The sequence below is a fragment of the Seriola aureovittata genome, chromosome 2 (genome assembly GCF_021018895.1).
Source record: "Seriola aureovittata isolate HTS-2021-v1 ecotype China chromosome 2, ASM2101889v1, whole genome shotgun sequence".
Taxonomy (NCBI): domain Eukaryota; kingdom Metazoa; phylum Chordata; class Actinopteri; order Carangiformes; family Carangidae; genus Seriola; species Seriola aureovittata.
In genome coordinates this window covers 9984375-10003759 of record NC_079365.1, presented here as the reverse complement: position 1 = coordinate 10003759, position 19385 = coordinate 9984375, and the positions used below count along the sequence as shown (strand labels likewise).

Genomic DNA, 19385 nt, shown 5'->3' with positions numbered 1-19385 from the left:
AACACGGAATAAGATGAAAGAAAAATGGAAGTTAAGACTCAACACTATAAGAGATTCACCTTTACTATATATGAGTTATCTTATAAAATTTAAAAGAAAGTGACCTTTGTTCTTCTCTTGGAGATGTGTGGATATACAGTATTATAGTTGTGGGAGTGTGACATGTTGTGAAAACCATCAGGAGGGATCATACCACCCCAGATCCCACCATTATCCACAAAAAATGCAAAAACCTATTACTGTGTAATTGTGAAGTTACAGATGTGGCTGGCTACCTAAAATAAATGAGCAGAAACATTAGCCTCTTTTCATTTTCCCGGTCCTGTGTACAGTTTTGTTTTTGGCACGGCAATATTACAGGCAGAGAGTTGAGATGGTGCAGAGCGAGATGATAAAGATGAAGCCCTGGAATACCTGAATAACCACAGCTTTCACTCACTATAAGAGGAGAGTACCTTATCTAAAATGTGGAGCTACTCTGCAGCTGTATGCCAAAACAGGCTCAGTTTGACTGTAAGTGAAATATTAGCTAGTAACAATATTTATTTTGTCACAAAGGGATTAGGCACCTGGTTATGAACACAGATTCACTGGTCGACTACTGAATATGATGTGAGTGAGCATTGTGTCATTGCCATTAGGCAAACTTTGCCTTGCTGTATCATGAGCATCTGTGACAAGAACTCCCGCTGAGGGCATAGTGCCAACTGTGCTCCCTGAGGACAGGGACTGCACTAAAGATCATTTCGGTCGCCTTAATCACAAACTAATCTTCCACTTCAGCATTGTAATGGAAACATAGAAAAACAGGTGGATACATTTTTTAATAAATTACAAGCCGGATATGCAAACACTGCTCTGTAACTCAGTCTTATCTTAAGCAAATGCATCTTTTACTACACAAGGGATACAAATTATTATTTTAACTCCATTTAAAACAGATGTTGTTAAAGCGAGTACCTCTGAATATGGCATGAGCAAGCACTGCAACATTAGTGCCATCAATATTTGATGCTAAAGTTAACAGATTTCAAATGCTACATGTCCGTATTCATAGATAATAATACAAATAATACAAATACTAGCATCTGTTGGTGATTTGTTATCAACCTTTTATTGTTACTCTATTGTTATTGTATTGCTGATATCAGTGGAGCTGATGACTTAAGAGCATAAAACCTTTGTTAAGAATACTCCTTACCTTAAAGGTGCACATATATATATTTTTTTTTTTTTTTTTGGTTTAAATGATTATGTGCAATGTGAAAAGTGTCACAGAGAATTATCACCCAACGTTTTAGTGTATTTCAGATGTTTGTTTTGGTTTTTCACAGCCTGCAGCTTTACTGTTCTGGTGCAGTCTCATCAAATGCTTCTCCAGCCACTTCAGGCAGCTATTTTCTAAGTTCTGATAAACCTGTTACACTCTATACCTGCCCAGCAACAAACAGCAGATGGAGAAAGTTACTGACTTGTTGGTGAAAATATTGGAGCATTTACCAGCTACAGAGATATTTTTCAGGAAAGAAACGGATGCGTGATGCTTTAATGGAATCTAAAGATTTGTTTGTAGCATGAATAAATGGGTGAATAACACGACATCTTTCATTATGTAGCATCACAAAACTTCTCCCTGATGGTTTCTGCATGGAACTAAGGCTGAGCAAAACTTGCTGTTTCAGTGAACATAGCGTGTCTTTTTGTAAAATATCAAAAGGCATCTTTGAGCCTCTGATCGTGACCTATTCCTTTTCCTTTTAGAAGACAGAAAGCTCTTTGTGGGCATGCTCAACAAGCAACAGTCAGAAGATGATGTGCGGCGCCTTTTCGAGTCCTTCGGCAGCATCGAGGAATGCACCATCCTCAGAGGTCCCGACGGAAACAGCAAAGGTGAGTTTATAGCTGTTTATGACTTTGAGCCAGCAGACTTTTTCACAGGCTACTGCACAGAAATGATTTGGCCTTTCAAAGTTGGTGACTTTGCAAAGTTCTCCTTAAACACTCCATGTTGAGTGATGTCAAAGCAGGCAATTTCACAATCACCAGAGGAGCACTTACATAAGAATACTGTAGATTCTGTAAATTTCAACAGTAAATGCCATCAGAAAGCTTTGCCCACAGGGATGAGAGATATAAACCAGCAACTCTTTACAGATGAACCCCATTAACCTTATGAGTCAACCTACAAGGCTCTGATAAAGAGAAAAAAAAAACCCTAAGTCAACCACCTTATTAACCATCAGCCTTCGTGTCATGCCAGAAAAATGTCCTTTCAAAATGTTGTCAGAGTGCTACACAAGTTCACTGCATGAAGTTCATCAGTGGGCTTAGCAGCCAATCAATGAGGCCCGATGATAACTAAGCCTAATGATTACAGTGGGCTTGATCATTCTGATTCCTCCGTGAAGCTCCATTAACAAGGCCTCATCAGCCAGCTTACTCGGCTAAGTGGGCTTTAGCTCAATAATTACTGGGAACTTGATCATTCAAATTCATCAACAGGGCTTGTCAATAGTAAGCGACACCAGAATGCTGTGGCATTTTAAGCCCCATCAGAGGATCCCAAAGTTGTTAATGGTGTCAGAGAGACATGTTTAGCCTGCTTATTGAGTGTCGATCAACACTGATGCAACCATGCTCAGCAAAGAGGGGCTTTGTTTACTCAGTGTTTGTTGCTGTAATGCTGCAGGGAACTTACCCTGGGTGGAAAAAAACAGGAAACGTTTTACTTTTTGCCTTGTTACTGGCAATGTTTTGCTGTGATTCTGTGTGATATACTTTCCAACAAACTTTTGTCTTTTGTCCTCACTGTCTCTTTTTTACCCTTACTCATTTTCTCCCCCCCCCCTTCTTTCTTTCTTTCTTTCTCTTTTTAGGCTGTGCATTTGTAAAATACTCCTCTCATGCTGAAGCTCAGGCAGCCATCAGTGCACTACACGGCAGCCAGACAATGCCTGTGAGTACACCATAACTGTGTGAGCGTGTAGATTTATGTGTGAGAGGTGAGTCACATAGAGAGATGAGTCACCTAGCTCTTAATTACCTTCTTAAAGTAAAGTTAAGTTATACGTTATTCATCCCAGCGAAGAAATTTGTCCTTTGCGTATGACCCTTCCTAACTATTTCAGAGCAATGGGCAACAACTGCAGTTCTGAGGCCATCGCTTTGGCACGATATATATCGGCGAGGATGTGTGCATGTGAATGTAAATGTAGATACAAGCAGATGTCATGTGTCTATCGGTACACACTAACATGTACTGCCTGGTGCATGTGTGTGCGTGTATGTGTGTGGGTGGATGGATGGATGGGTGGTTGCACAGGGTGCCTCATCCAGTCTGGTGGTAAAGTTCGCCGACACGGATAAGGAGCGCACCATCCGCCGCATGCAGCAGATGGCTGGTCAGATGGGCATCTTCAACCCTATGGCCCTGCAGTTTGGAGCCTACGGAGCCTACGCTCAGGCAAGACGCCCCGCAAAGCATCTGTTTTATCTACACTTATTCGTTCAATGAACCACAGAGATTAAATGCTCAAGCCTAGCTCACTCATGAATCTGGAATAGCAAAAAAGACTCCCTCCAATTTGGAATCCTGTATCTCCCAGGGATATGACGTAAATGGTTTTATTAATATTACTTTAGAAATAATAACACATTTCGTAACATTCAACACCAGGTTTCTAATAGTCTCCATTGCCTCTATGCTGTACCTCACTTTCCCTTTATTCCCCCTCTCCTTCCTTTTTTTCCACCTTTCTTAACTCAGCAACCTCTAAATCTCTCTCCTCCTTCCTTTCATTATTCTCCACCCTCCTTACAATCCCCTCTCCTCCACTGTGCAGGTGCAGCAGCAGGCGGCATTAATGGCATCTGTAGGCCAAGGAGGCTACCTCAGTCCAATGGCAGCCTTTGCTGCTGCCCAGATGCAACACATGGCGACCATCAATGGCCTCCCAGGAGCACCGCTGACCCCCACGTCAGGTAACACTGGTGAAAGACAAGAGGTTAATACTGGATTTTTATTTCTGTGTGCCATGAAAATGGCATCTGTTCCACTGTACACACACAATTTCATTTTCTGAAGCACAGCATACATATATGAAAGTGTTTTCCTACCTCCAGTGCAGCCATTAGTTTACATTCATGGTGTCATACAAAGATGTCATCTTTTGTTAAGCTGACACTCTCAGTTGGCTGCCAACAGCACTGCAATCACATGGCATTTTATCAGAGTATAGATGTAAAAGGAAGCTACTTTTAAAAATGATGACATTTAACCTAGTTAACTGGATGATTGGTTAACTTCTAAGGGATGTAACTTTCTCAAAAAATTAGGTTAGAGCAAATTCAAAGTAAGGAGTAATTTGTTGTTATTGTTTGCTTAACTACGGTGTAGAATTGACATTATTCCATTCAGTTACTGTTAGCGCCTCTACTGCCTCACTGAGTGCCAAGCTAATGTTAGCCTGTGTACAGCAACTGCATTTTACAACGTCAGCAAACAGTCTCAGTTTTTCCAGCTTTGGTGTCGAATCCAATGAAACTTGACATTTGCTCTCAAAAAGTGTTATGTTTATTTGTTCAGCACATTTGCTAATGTTCTCCATTTTGTGTTAGCAAAGAGAACAATAGCCTAGGTTACTGATGCAGAGCAATCACCCCAGTGGAGCACAAGCCAGGGCCTATTGAGCTTAAGTACAGAAAATTCTGAATTTCAGCAGATAATTTAAAATCAAATATTAATTTTTTTCCTACATTTAAAAAGTAGCTTTAATTTGGAAAAAAAAAACAAAAAACGCAACACTCCTATTATTTATAAAGTGACAGAGCTATTTATCCAGTGTATCTTCTCTGTCAAATTTACAAATGTCAACATAACGTGCATCTGCATCTGACAACAGTCCCCGAAGAAAAGCTTTTTTTACTCAGTGGGAGTTTAATATGTAAATAATAAAAAACAGTGTGTTTCTTTAAGGCCTTGCTGTAGCGTTGCAGTGGAAAAATACAGTGGCAAGGAACAAAGAGCAGTGGATTTAAATGGCATATTTTAACACAGATACTATACTGTAAATGTTTTCTAGATGCGTTGATGGAGGGGGCAAATTAACAAAATGCATTGTGGCATGAGATGCAATCATCTGAGACAAATACATAATTGATACCAATAGCTGGTACCACACAGTATTCACTATTCTCATACAGTATGTCTAAGATTCGTGTCTAATGGCTGTTGTGTCACAGTAAGGGCTGTACAGGGACAAGAAATCAGCCCTGACATTTAGTGTCTTCACTGGACCACTGGACCGGCCCCTATGACATTTCCAAGAGTTACTTGGTGGCCAGGCAAAGTAAAACTTCTCCATAATGTCTTTGGAAAAAAATACAGTGGAAAGCTTACTGTTCCTCTCTGTCTTTGCCCGTCTGCCCTGTGGCTGCAGGTGGCAGCACTCCTCCAGGCATCAGCGCCCCCACAGTGACCAGCATCCCCTCCCCCATTAGTGTAAATGGTTTTACTGGCATGCCGCCCCCCCAGGCAAATGGGCAGCCCCCTGCAGAGGCTGTGTTCACCAACGGGATACACCATTACCCTGGTAAGTCTGATAAATTCAGGGGCACGTATGCAAACATGAAAGAATTCAAAGGAAAAAAAACATATTAAAAAAATACAATGCAGTATAAATTATAAATATACTGTTTGTTATTTAAAACCGTGATTTTGTGAAAATGACGCTTGAATCCCTGTAGACTCACATTGATTGTAACCGGAAAGTGTGCATGCTGCTGGCTTACAGGCGTGAATAGCCTAGAAGCATGTTCAGGAGACTGAGGCCAGACGAACGTAGCCCACAGTCAGTGAGCATGTCGAGGAGATGAGTGTTTGGCAAAGGTGCTTATGGGCTGCTGGAGCCTAAGTATGCGCTTGTGTCATGAGCCGTGGCTAGTACCTCATTGGTTCTGTTTGTGAAGAGGTGGAAGAAAAATCTGTCCTTTTTTTTTTTTTTTACACTCTTGTCTCCCCAGTGTTGCAGGAGGTGGTTTTTAGGGAGGACTCGGAGAAAAACGGCTTGGGCGTGGCTCCGCGAAGTTGTTTTGGGGTTCAGGGTGGCTGCTTCCTCTCCTCTCTCTCTGAAGGTAGCGCTCCCCCTCCTCCTCCTCTTCCTCCTCCTCTTCCTACTCCTCTATTCTCCCTCTCCCTCCTTCCTCAGCCTCTCATCCCACTTATCTATAGGCTCAAACAAGGGTCAAAAAGATTTTGAGCTTGTGAGATAATGTTAAGAAATACTTTCAAAGCCTGTGGTTCTGTCTGTGTAAACTTGCACAAGAAATTCAAGTTTGTGAATGTGTAGAAAAGATTTGTAGTTGTAGAAAAGAAAGGAGTTTAGATTCAAAGCAGAAAACTGTGCCAGCCTCCACACACTTTCACAGTGTGACATTGAAGTTAGACACAATGTACAAAATTTAGCCCCGATTTTACATCCGAAAATCCTGAGTGCAGATTTTCTCACACAATTTTCTGCTTTGAACCTGTGGTCAAAAGCCTCCGTGCAGCCTCAGCCTTGATATAATTTGCCCCCAATTTTATTCTACAACTTCAGAGCTTTTCTAAACACAAAGGTGTAATTTCCACTGGGGATCAGGGATGCCACCTTCTTTTGTATACTTTCAGATTGATTTTACTGTCCAGCTGACAAAAATCTGGATGTGGGAAGATCTGAGCAGATAAAAATATTGATACATTCAACTAGTGCTTTGCTGTCTTTTTTTTCCACTGTGCACATGTTGCCCTATCTTATAGCTGAAGGTTGTCAGTGCTATATGAACCTGAAGGAGATACCTGCAGACACTACTTCATTTTTTGGTTAATATCTTTATCTACAGTTAATATACTCCTGAACAGAAAAATCAAGACAGACACAATTTTTATTAATTTACTACTTTTTCTTTTCTTCACCCTTGTCTACACATTCACAAACTCTCAGTCTCTAATGCAAAACCTGTTCGCAGGTTATTAAAGAATGATATACAGTCACGGCCTTTATACTAATTTCTGAACATGACTTCACAAGCTTTAAAATTTTGCAGACGCTTTATTTGAGCCCATGCCTCTCCTTTCTTGGCTGTCTGAACCGTTTTTCAGTGTTGCTGTTAGTCCACGGTGTGTTCAGTATTTCTTTGGTTTCTAGTGACAGTGGGGTTATTGGTGTGTGAGTGTGTGTGTTTTTCTCAGTGGTGTACTAAATGTGCATGTACTATGTGTACAGATGGGCAGTTATAAAGTGTGGCGCAGCATCTGTGGTAGTTAACCAGTGTGTTAAACCCACGGGGAGAAATTTTCAACTTTCATTTTTAAATAATTAACTTTATCTCTTACATGTGAAGTGATAGAAACAGGAAACAGGTGCATCCAGTGTTGTGAGTGTGTATCGTACTTGTCCTGTTTTTCATGTTTACTTGCAGTAGATTGTCAGAGATGTAAATATATTTCTTATTATTATGGTTTGTGTGTAATAGGTACATGTTTATGACACTTATTTTTTTCCTTTGGTGTGGTGACAGTGGAGCCGTGTGTTGTTGTTTTTTTTGTTGTTGTTTGCTTTGTTTTAATTGTGGTCCTTCAAACTTTTATTTTTCTTCTACTTTTGAAATGATTCGGGAAGAAGATTAGTTAATTAAATTAATTAAAAAGCCGAGCAAACGAGAGGGAGATCAGTTCCTCACACACTGAAAGCGAAGCGAGTTGAAGCCGCGCTGTTTGACTCTCTAACCTCTCTGCTTTTCTTTTCCTGTCTGTTCTTCTGTCCATCCCTCTCACCCCTGTTAAACGTTACTCTCGCCTTCCTCCATGCCCTCTCTATCTCTTCCCCCTATCTACATTCTCCCCTGTCTCTCTTTGCCTGATCGCTCTCCCTCTTCACACACCTCCATCCATCCGTACTCCCCTCCACTACCACCCCCTGCTCATCCTCCTCCTTCTTCTTCTTTTTCTTCTTCTTCTCCTTCTCTCCATGTCTCTGTTGGAGCAGCTCAGAGTCCCACTGCAGCTGATCCCCTCCAGCAGGCTTACACAGGAGTCCAGCAGTATGCAGGTCTGTCTGTCACTCTCACAGCAGCACTGATCTGTGTGCTTGTTTATGTGAGGAAGTGTGTGTGTGTGAGAGAGAGAGAGAGGGAGAGAGAGAGAGAGAGCGAGCGTGGGCCTGACAGAGAGAAATGAAAGGGGGAAGATAAAGATTTGCCTTTGTTTGAATTTGAATTTTGATCATGTAACATTAAGTGTTTCAGTCTCACTACATCCATTTATTCTCTCCGCTGTGTTCAGTGTGTGTGTGTGTGTGTGTGTGTGTGTGTGTGTGTGTGTGTGTGTGTGTGCGTAACATGTAGACTCTATTGTCTGTTATCTGATCGATTGCCTGCTGTGCCCCTGCATATATCACATTGTTTGTATGTATCTGAGTGTGTGTGTGTGTGTGTGTGTGTGTGTGTGTGTGTATGTGTGTGCGTGTGTGTGTTTGTGTGCAGTCATGACTGTTATCTGATCCGCACTGTGTGTGTGTGTGTATGTGTCTCAGCAGCCTACCCCGCTGCATACGGCCAGATCAGCCAAGCCTTCCCCCACCCTCCACCCATCATTCCACAGCAGCAACGAGAAGGTAACACACACACACACACACACACACACACACACACCATTCACTCCTAAATATTCATATATGCTACAAACATTTACATCTCCTCAATTCATCTTTCATGTAGTCATAGAATAAACAGGCCCGCTTAAAAATATCCAGGCAATTCACAGTCCTCACTTCATTTCCAAGCATGATTTCACCTTTTGCGAGGAAGATCTATCAAAAAGCAAAAATATTCAGTATGGTAACACAAAAAGTATTAGTCTATATAATTCAGTCTAGAATTATTAGACAGCACTAAAAACCCTGGACTCTAAATTTTCATTTCTTTTTAAACAGTCCAATAAAGGCAAAAAAAGAGAGAAAATTTAGATGTTGTACTTGTGTACTTGTGAACTTGTTATGGTATAGTGGATATCCCAGCTTGCTATAGAGTAACTAACTTCACTAACACTGCTGAGTGTTTCAAACAGAGCTGTAAACCTGCTTATGAACTCACTGACCTCCAGGCTTGGGACACCCATGCTTGGGACCTTACTGCCCTCTTGTGGAAAATAAACAAAATAATGCAGATCATTTAACAGCTGTGGCATCCCAGGGGTTACCATTTAAGCATTTAGTCATTTGATTAGTGATACCTGAAAGCTGTGAATACTAAACCTGAGTTTTCCATTAAAGCTGAAACTGTCAAACAAAGTTACTGTCCACTAATGACTGTTGACGTTGAAGTGCTCCTAACTTTTCTGTTTTCTGTTTGCAACTTTGACTCTAAGTGTGAACTGGGGTTAACATAGTATAGTATGGTATAGTATAGTATAGTATAGTTAAATATTACTATTATGGGAAAATCACGAAGTTAACAGAATTTATGTGGAAAGCATTTTAAAAAAGGAAAATGTTCAAATCTTAATCTTCTTTAATAATAATTAAAAAAATGAACTCTCAAAAAGAGCTAATGTGTGGCCTCGCTCACAAATTTCAGATAATTTTGTGAGTCCAACAGGGTTGTTGTTGTGTGCTCGTGCATGGGTTGTAAGTGCGGCGTTTCTTTTGCTGAGTAAAAGGGGAAAGGAAATGATCTCATGTAGCAAATTCTGTGAAAAGGGCCCTGGCTTCATGAGGAAATAGTAAAAGTCATCTATCACGTTTCCCCAAAGTCCAGTTTGACTTTTTAAAAGTCTCAACCAACAGTCCAAAATCCAAATATATATCATCTACTTTCACTTGAGAGAAAGAAAAGCAGAAACTGAGGAGCTGAGGAAATTTTGGGCCTTTTTGTTGGAAAACTGACCTAAACAATAAATCTATTATCAAGCAGCTGAAGATTCACTTTCTATTAATCAACGAATCGACTAATTGTTTCAGGTCTAGTGTGGGTTGCTTGAATGTTTAAATGTTGTTGAATCTGGATTGAGGTATATGTATACGATGTCACATTTTTCCAACTACTTAAAATCAGTGAAAAGGACACAATTGCAGTTCCATCCTCTTTATTTTATAACTTTATGCCTTCAATATTTTCTTTTTTCCAATGATTTAGCATTTCTCCTTCTCTTCCTGCCACTGCCAAACTTTTACGCTTCCCTTTCTCCTTGTCTCTTTTTCTCTGACCTTTGCCCTTTATCTCTTTTTTTCTCTCCCCGTCTCTCTCTCTCTCTCTCTCTCCCTCTGTTTCTGTGTGCAGGACCAGAGGGTTGCAACCTGTTCATCTACCACCTCCCTCAGGAGTTTGGGGATGGAGAGCTGATGCAGATGTTCCTGCCTTTCGGTAATGTCATCTCCTCCAAAGTGTTTGTGGATCGGGCGACAAACCAAAGTAAATGCTTTGGTGGGTAAAAATGAACAAAACCAAAAGATTATTGGTTATTTATTCTGATTATTCTTTTTTACTAATCACCTTCTTTACTGCAGTCAACATCTCCCCTCCTAACCTCTCAACACCCCTCCCTTAAAAAATGCAAACAAAAACAGTGGAGAATTTCTCTACAGTTGTGCAAAAGCTGGTTGTTACTAAAAAGAAGGAATGCAGAATGAGTGTGTCTGGATTTCTATATTAATCATTAAAGCTGTTTTCTTTTGAAGCGCTGAATAATTTCTTATTTTGATAAATATTTCAGTGATATACAGTGCATTCAGAAAGTATTCACTTTTTTCACACTTTGTTATGTTGAAGCCATATGCTAAAATCATTTAAATACATTTTTCCCTATCAATCTACACTCAATACCACTAAGCGAAAACTTTTGAAAAATGTTTTAAAATTGAAAAACTGAAATATCACATTGACATTAAGTATTCAGACCCTTTACTCAGTACTTAGCTGAGGCACCTTTGGCAGCGATTACAGCCCCCAGTCTTCTTGGGTATGACGCGACAAGCTTTGCACACCTGGATTTGGGGATTTTCCATTCTTCTATGCAGATTGTCTCAAGCTCTGTCGGGTTGGATGGGGACTGTCAGTGGACAGCCACTTTCAGGTCTCGCCAGAGATGTACCTTTGGGTTCAAGTCAGGGCTCTGTCTGGGCTACTCAGCGATATTCACAGAGTTGTCCCTAAGCTTCTCCTGCATTGTCTTGGCTGTGTGCTTAGTCCTGTTGGAAGATGAACCTTTGGCTCAGTCTGAGGTCCTGAGCACTCTGGACAGGGTTTTCAATAAGGATATTTCCATCTGCTTCCATCTGTCCACATTGCCATCAAGCCCAGATCGGTGGAGTGCGGCAGTGATAGTTGTCCTTCTGGAAGTTTCTCCCATGTCCGCACAAGATCTCAGGAGCTCAGTCAGAGTGACCATTGGGTTCTTGGTCACCTGTCTTACCGAAGACGTTCTTCACCGATTGCTCAGATTGGCTGGGCAGCCAGCTCTAGGAAGAGTCCTGGTTATTCCAAACTTCTTCCATTGAAGAATTATGGAGGCCACTGCGCTCTTGGGAACCTTCAATGCAGCAAGATTTTTTTGCAGCCTTCCTCAGATCTATGCCCCAACACAATCCTGTCTCTGAGCTCTGCAGACAGTTCCTTCCATCTCATGACTTGGTTTTTGCTCTGATATGCTTTTTTTGTCAGCTTTGAGACCTTATATAGACAGGTGTGTGTTTTACCAAATCAACTGTTTTACCACAGGTGGAGTCCAATCAAGGTGTAGAAATAAGGGTCTAAATACTTGTGTCAATGTAATTCTGAAATTCTGTTTTCTGTTTGTGGGTATTGAGTGTAGATTGATGTGGGAAAACATGAATTTTAGTAGAAGACTGACTCTTCTGACCTAGTCTCCATCTTTTTCTGTAATTTACTGTAAGCTTAAGTAATGGATGCTAACAATATAGGAGATAAAGAGCTCCTGTCTCACTTTATGCCACTGACAGCACAATTTAGCCGAACATATAATTATGTGGCAAATTATAAATGGATTGTGGAGAATATTTAATGGAGAGTCTGTCAGGTGCAACCCATTTGCAAAAGCAAAATAGCTTTTGCTCATTAATACAACACAACATTAATGTTGTATTATTCATGTTGCAATTTTGAGATGCAGGTTTTTATTTGTGATTTGATGCTTTTTCCACTTCCAAGTGGAAATTAAAAACTGAAACTCAAAAACAACACAACCACGTTGATGCTTTGGTTTTAAATCCCATTACCAAGTTCATGTTGTGATTTTGGCTGCATGCTTCCCTCTGTTTTTATTGTGATCCTATTGTTGTTGTCATATTGTATAAATGCGACCAACTGTATTTGTTATATTAAGGCTTACAGCTAGAAATTGCATTTTTTGTGGAGAAACATTTGTTTCATTGTTTTTTGTTTTATGTACAGATGAAAGGATTTCATTCATATTGTAAAGCTTTATAATAACATTCAGTACATGTAAAGACTGCTTCATGCTTGTTGAATCTCATCTTCATTATCTATTCTTTTGTAACCCCAAACCGTCCTTTCCTCTTCATTGAACCTTATCCCTCTTTCTCGTTCTTTTTTTGGCCTTTCCCCCAGGGTTTGTGAGCTTCGACAACCCAGGTAGTGCCCAAGCTGCCATCCAGTCAATGAACGGCTTCCAGATCGGCATGAAAAGGCTCAAGGTGCAGCTGAAGAGGCCAAAGGACGCCAACCGCCCCTACTAGCCCCCGCCCCAGCCAGCCACCGCCATCCTGGTGGCCGGGGCAGCCGACGCACACCGGGAAAGACAGGTGAGGCGTTGAGCTCGACTCGTGTGGAAACGTGTTTGTTGTCACTTTAGTTTGATAGGTGATTCACTGAACAAACGCATGCACAACAAATACAATATTACATTGACAAATGCTCAAATGGCAAGCTCACTTATGGCACAGCCTGATTTGGTTTCAGTAACCTTTTAGAAATGTCATAAAACATTTGCAGCTGCCTAGTAACTAGCTGATCATCTGCAATAGTGATGAAGTTTTACCCCTGCGACAGTAGCTCAAGCACACATTTGTAAATGTTAATTCCACCCATGTCACTATAGGTCATTTTTGTATAAGATTTACTGTAGTGTCCTGCTGACTGGTCCCAGTTATTTCAATGGAAGCAACACATACGTAAATGAGGAACCCCACAAATACTAGGACCAAGGAGCCAAATGACATAAAAACAAAATGCCTTTCAGTAATCTCTAGAGTTTGATAATTTACAGTTTATTATGTACAGGAAATATTATGTGTGTTATGAAAATTTACGCCCCCTAATGTTTATCTGATACCAAAATTGGACAGATGTCTTTGCTTTATTGTCAGTTTTAATGGCTAGTTCAACCTAACAAAACTGTTCAGCATTTACTTACATGTAGCCTCCTCTATTTGTAGAACAGCTTTACAGTAAGTGACCCTGTATGTTACCCTGTAGGTAAAAGATAATTGGTAAGTGGTTCAGTGTGTTGCACAGGGAAGGAATTGCTTCCAAGGGAGAGGCATTTATTACCCCTCAGGCGGGTAATTGTGCCGTTCCTCTTTGTCTCCTCCCTTCATCTGTGTGATGGAGAGTTTAGGCAGTGTCATTCATTCACCACTGATGACTTCATTCAAGGGCAACTTATCACCCACACACAAACTAACTGAACCATACCAGGCACTGTCCTGAGGCAAATCACTGCAGGAAGAATAGTGCAATCTCCTATGAATGTGTTAAAAATATGTGGCTCCATTGCTTTTGATATATCAAAACATTTTCAACACAATGTCAGAGAAAACATTTTAGATTTTCTCCTCTTCTTGCCAGAGATTGAATCTGCCAATAACACTTTTACTGTTATTTTATCCAAATATAATAATAATGCACTATTAACGTACAGTGTTATCAGACTGATGGGTCCATATTTAGACTGCAGGTTTATGTGCTGCTTAACTTCTATTGACACAAGAGGGTTGAGTTGTATCTCGGTTAAAATCCCTTCATCATTTCAAAAACAGGATTAAATTAGATTTATATAAAAAAGAAAACTTAATTGTTTCATCATAAGCCATGGAGCTACATTAATCCACCACAGGATGACACTGTTTCTGTTTTCAAAACTGCTTCAGTAAAATGATCTTTGTTTATCTAAGATAATTTAGAGAGCCAGGTGTCCTGTAAGTATGCCGCACCGTCCATCTGCAGGTATCAAGCGTAAAGAAGGACACATAAGGAATGATATTTTGGCAACTTTTAACCGAGTAAATGCAAAAAACATCTGCATTAAAATCAAGAATTTCCCCCATTAACTTATCTTGAGTTTTCAAATGTAATGTAGAAATTCAGTCTCTCCTGTAATAAATGTTTGTTTAAGCCCAGGAAGACCAGCTGTCTCTTTGAATTGAGTTAAAAGAGTTGAGTTAAAAAAATTAATTAAAAAAACCCTATCCAAAAATAATTGTTGGATAATTACAGGTCCTTTAAACACATAACTACCAATATCAAAGTGATTTTTTTTTTGGCCAAAGAATTGGACAGATGATGGGGCTAGATTAAAAGTATAGTGATTACAATTCATCCGAGAGGGACATGAATGTTAGTACCAAATAATTCACCCAATAGCTTTTGCAACATCTCACTTAAATATTTTTAGTGACACTAAAGGAAAAGCCAATCAATCACTGTCAATAGGAGTCATCCTCTGGGAACCCCAAATGTGGGGTGGATGAATGGAATCCGGGAATTAGCATTAGTCATTGGGATTCATCTTCTGGGCACTGTGAATATCTGTCTATCAAATTTCATGCACATTCATCTCAGAGTTGTTGAGATATTTGATTAAAAACTAAAAATGTAAATCTGATGATGGTGCCAAAGGAAAAGTTGTGCGGACACAGAAGTCAGTAGGATTCATGCTCTGGTGACCATGAATGTTTGTACAAAATCTGATGGCAATCCATTCAATAGTTGTTGAGATATTTCTGTCAAACTGACTGACAGATCGATATAGCCATCTCTGGAGCCATGTCACTAACATGGCTAAAAGTGTTTAGCCCCCTAAAGTTGTACGCTTTACAATACTTTAATGAGCATAAAACACATTTTACTTGATTATTTGACTAAAATGATTCCTAATTCTTCTGTGCTTTCCAGGTTTTCTTGAGCTGAATCATATGTTGACTACTTGCTACGCGCCACTGAGTGCACACTCAACATCTGGACCACTGAGGCTGCTTCAGAAACAGAGGAGAGAGAGAGAGCGATGACCAAGTCAAGGACACCTCCTTTTGGATGTACTAAAACTTTGGAACTCAGAGAGAATTTGTACCAGCCTGGTTAGCCCCAGGACCTTTTTCTTCTGCACACATATACACACCTCTTTCCCCACAAAACCCTGCTTGAATGACAGCTAACTTTTCTGGACCACAAAAACTTTTACTTGAACAAAGGGAAAAAAAGTAAAAGAAACTGTATCAAATCTACTTACAATGACCAACCCCACTGAACTTTTAAAGGGAATATGGATGTCAAAAGTCCAACAAGAACAAAACAAACTTTTTAAAAACTGAATAGAGGATTGCCGTAGGAGATCTTTCTGTAAGATGGTTTGAGTTTGGGGCAATTGACTTTTGAAGACCAATTTATAAGGCTTGAAACAAGAAGGGACAAATTCCCAGAGACAGAACTTATGTAGGGAATGTGATATTTTCAGGACACAAATTGGCTTCGATTTGGGATGGCCATCTTTAGCTCGGAGTGCCTGTCCGTTTCCAGGGGATACCGTTGCCAAGGAGAGCCATAGCAACGGTCTCCAGGGAGTCTTACCTGTCATTCCTTAGTTGTTTTAGGGACCAAAAGACCAAACATTTTTATTGCTGAGGACTTGTAGCTCTAACATACTCGGACCACTGCATCTCTTTCAGTCAGTGTTAACTGGTTGAGGAGTTGCACTTAAAAGAAGTGTACATTTCGAATATATACAACACATGTATATATACATATATATTGCTGATATGCTTTTTGAATACAGGCAAAACTATTTCAGATGACCAAATGGGGTCTCTCACTTCGCTAGTTTACAATTACTCAAAATGTTTATTTTTTTCTCTTCTCATTTTGTCTTGGGAGGGATGGCGAGTGCATGGGAGGGGCTGCTCCGTATCACAGCCTTATCTTTTTTAACTTGACATCCTAACCTCATAGATAGAATAACATCAGAAACGTTTGAAATATATGAACTTGTTTATATTTGCAGTACATATATATGTATAACAAGCATTCAAGCAAATGTATTCATATATACAGTATATATGGATAAATAGATATTAATCACAAACAAATATATGTATTTATATGCACATATTTTATATATGTGTGTATGTATATAGAACGGCTACTGACTATGTTGAGCTGTAATTTTTTGTAGATTTTAGCTGGAGTTTGAAACATTGCTCTGCTTGGGAAGAATCGCAAATCTGGCAGCTCCCAAAACTGCAGGCATTCCTATCTCTGATTACCTATATGCTGACACACAATATATTGCTAAAAGATACATGTGTGAGAGTACACATATGGTGTAAATATTATCTGAAAATGCAAAAAGCCACATCTAAGTAGCAGGCTTTAAGAGAATCAGGCTAAATGATTTTAGAGGAAAAGGACAATTATCTTCGACTCTATTCCAAACATATCTTTTGAGCTTACACAGACACAAACACACAAACACAACACAAACATGCTGACACACACAAACTTCTCTTTGAAACTTGAACCAAAATGATTACGTCTCACAACCCTTGCTCTCTTTTGCATTCAGTAAAGTGCATGTAGCGTATGGGCTGTCACCATGTCAAGGTGTGCCTTGTCACCTGCAGAATCTGCCATCAAGCACTGTGCTCTCAGAAAACAAAGAAAAAAAAAAAAAAAACTTAACACACTCTACTGCAAGCAGCCAATGCGCTATTATGATGTCAAAACTACAGCCAGATCCATATCATTTTTCAGCCGTGTAGAGAGCTTCAGTGCATGTCCAATATAACAAACAGTACAACCACTGTTGGTCCTTCATTGTCTTTGGAGAACAAAAAAATGCATTTAGAACTAATGTAGACTCATGCAATTACACGTCAGATAAAAGCGGGCATTAGGTAACCTGTTAGCACAGGTACTAACTATCAAAGCTGTGTGCAGGGCACCTGAGACTACGTTCCACTGGCTGGAGTCAAAACTAGGGTAAAGTTCAGGATTGCGACTGAAATGGCTTGATAAGAGAAGTGATTGAGATTACTGAACCTGACATTAGGTTTTAATGGTTATGAAGGTGATGTAATATTGATGAATATGTTATAATTAGAGAGCTGGCTTCCCACTGAACAGAATAAGGGAGAAGGTTTTATGTACTTTCCCATCCAGCAGTTAATGTGTGGATCTCTGCTGGTAATACTTGACATGAAGCATATCCTTTAGAAGATGTTATATTGCCTTATGTTATATGTGGTGATACAGTTAAATATAAACATAAAAGCATAATGAAACTGTAAAATGAAGCAATAAGTGTGAAAAGCCATTTATTCATTACAACTGCTGTATCACAGAGGCTGGTTTCATATTGCTTTAGCGTACAGTTTCTCATAATGGTCTACAAAAATGGTATGAACACCTACTACATACCTGCAAAAGGTCAACAGACTTGGATTTATTGGACCCTGCGTTCAACACACATTCAGGTGGTGCAGATCAGTCAATGAATATTTATGTTTATGAATATTTATAAGGCTATATGACACTTTGGGAAGACAATGCTTCCTGTTGGGTGCTGTTACTAGTTTTCCTGTAAACTGCTCATTATGCCATTTCCCTAATGTCTGTGTCTAACCTTTTTAGCAGATTGCATAATTTAACATTTACCTACCAAATCCAGAGAGGCTAAAAGACGCCACAATCCCATCCCAGGATGCGTCTATTTGTGTGTGCCACATAACAGTGCCCTGAGCATGGCATATAGTGCAAGCCAGATGACCATCATGATCATTTTTTTGCTCTGACAGTATCCGTGGTGGGTTAGTACAAAACGTCTTGCACATGTACCTGAGCTAACAATAACAACTGAAGCTAAATGTCATATGTCTGGTATCCCAGATCGCCACACTGTGTGCCCTCTTTGACTGCCCCCCACTGCTCTGAGAAAATTGAAAAAGGTGTCGACACGGTCTGTGCTTTTCTAATGGTTTGTTTGAGCAATCACTCATGTCTTTCACCGAACCGAGCCCATGTTTCCATGTCCAGTGAAATAGGAAAGGGGAAGCAGAACGACCACGGGAAACAGAATGTCAAGCACCTCATCCTCATTTGCTCCAACTTTAAGCTGCAAGTTTACATGAGAAAAGTAAAACAAAGTATAGTGGTTCAAAAACAACAAGAAACAGAGCAGAAGTTTGAATATAAATATATATATATAAATATATACATAAACCGATGAATATACTGTAAATTGTTTCTTTTTTTGCTCTGTTTTCCTCTGTACATAGGTTTGCATATTTTATAGGACTTTTACTTCTATCTACAAGGACTGGATAAAGTACTTTAAATACTTAAAAAAAAAATATATGAATGAAAACATGATAATGCTCATTAAAACCAGGTACAAAAAAAAAAAAAAAAATAGTCGCTAGGATACGGTACAAACTGTAGGACCTGACCAAGGCATTTATCCAGAATACAGTCAGGGAGAGCATTGACCTCAGTTAGAGCTTAGACACACATTGACCTATTTTATAAAAAAAAAAAAATACTTTGATGGGTTCTATTCATTTATCTATTTGTTTAGATATTTATTTATAAGTCATGTCTGAGATGATATGCATGCTTTCATGGCATTATTTTTCTATGAGTTGGTACGTGACCAAATAGTTTTTATATAACATGCATGGGCCACTGTTGTGGTCCACAGATGATCATTGTTCCTGTCTGCAGGACCATGCCTTCAGCACTTCTTTGATGACGGAGAAAAATGCTCCTATTGACCAAGTGATGTCAAAGACAGATTTTAATCATTTATTTATGTTTATTTATTTATTTATTTATTTATTTATTTGTGTTTATGTATTTATTTCTTTGTGCTGTTTGACTCAAGATCTGAGCTCTATTATTTCATCTGTTGCTTCTAAGTGTTACTTGGTATCACTACACCACATATTACCACTTTAAGTATTTGGCAAAATTCTGATTTCAACAACTTTAAAGACTGATTTTACATTTTTCTGTTGCTGATAACTATTCAAAACAATGCAGTACAATACTAAAGCCTTATGTATATTTGTAATTATTAATTCATATGTTCTGTTCTAAAAAAA

The 19385-nt window shown here is 39.4% G+C and overlaps 1 protein-coding gene across 9 annotated transcripts in view; it reads left to right on the top strand.

Annotated features, from left to right (window-relative positions):
• celf4 (CUGBP, Elav-like family member 4) overlaps positions 1-19380 on the top strand; it is a 90443-nt gene extending 71063 nt beyond the window's left edge. Inside the window, exons 4-14 of one of the 9 annotated variants that reach the window (XM_056393373.1) lie at positions 1765-1890; positions 2877-2956; positions 3323-3463; positions 3843-3981; positions 5439-5591; positions 6022-6132; positions 8025-8087; positions 8571-8651; positions 10315-10458; positions 12622-12815; positions 15187-19380. In XM_056393373.1, the coding sequence (XP_056249348.1) occupies positions 1765-1890; positions 2877-2956; positions 3323-3463; positions 3843-3981; positions 5439-5591; positions 6022-6132; positions 8025-8087; positions 8571-8651; positions 10315-10458; positions 12622-12749 (1166 nt within the window). In that variant the 3' untranslated portion in view covers positions 12750-12815; positions 15187-19380. Of the gene's footprint in view, positions 1-1761; positions 1891-2876; positions 2957-3322; positions 3464-3842; positions 3982-5438; positions 5592-6021; positions 6133-8024; positions 8088-8570; positions 8652-10314; positions 10459-12621; positions 12816-15186 lie in introns of all 9 variants that reach the window. The other 8 variants (XM_056393364.1, XM_056393382.1, XM_056393355.1 and 5 more) reach the window with 8 other exon arrangements.
• Positions 19381-19385: the final 5 nt, after the last annotated feature.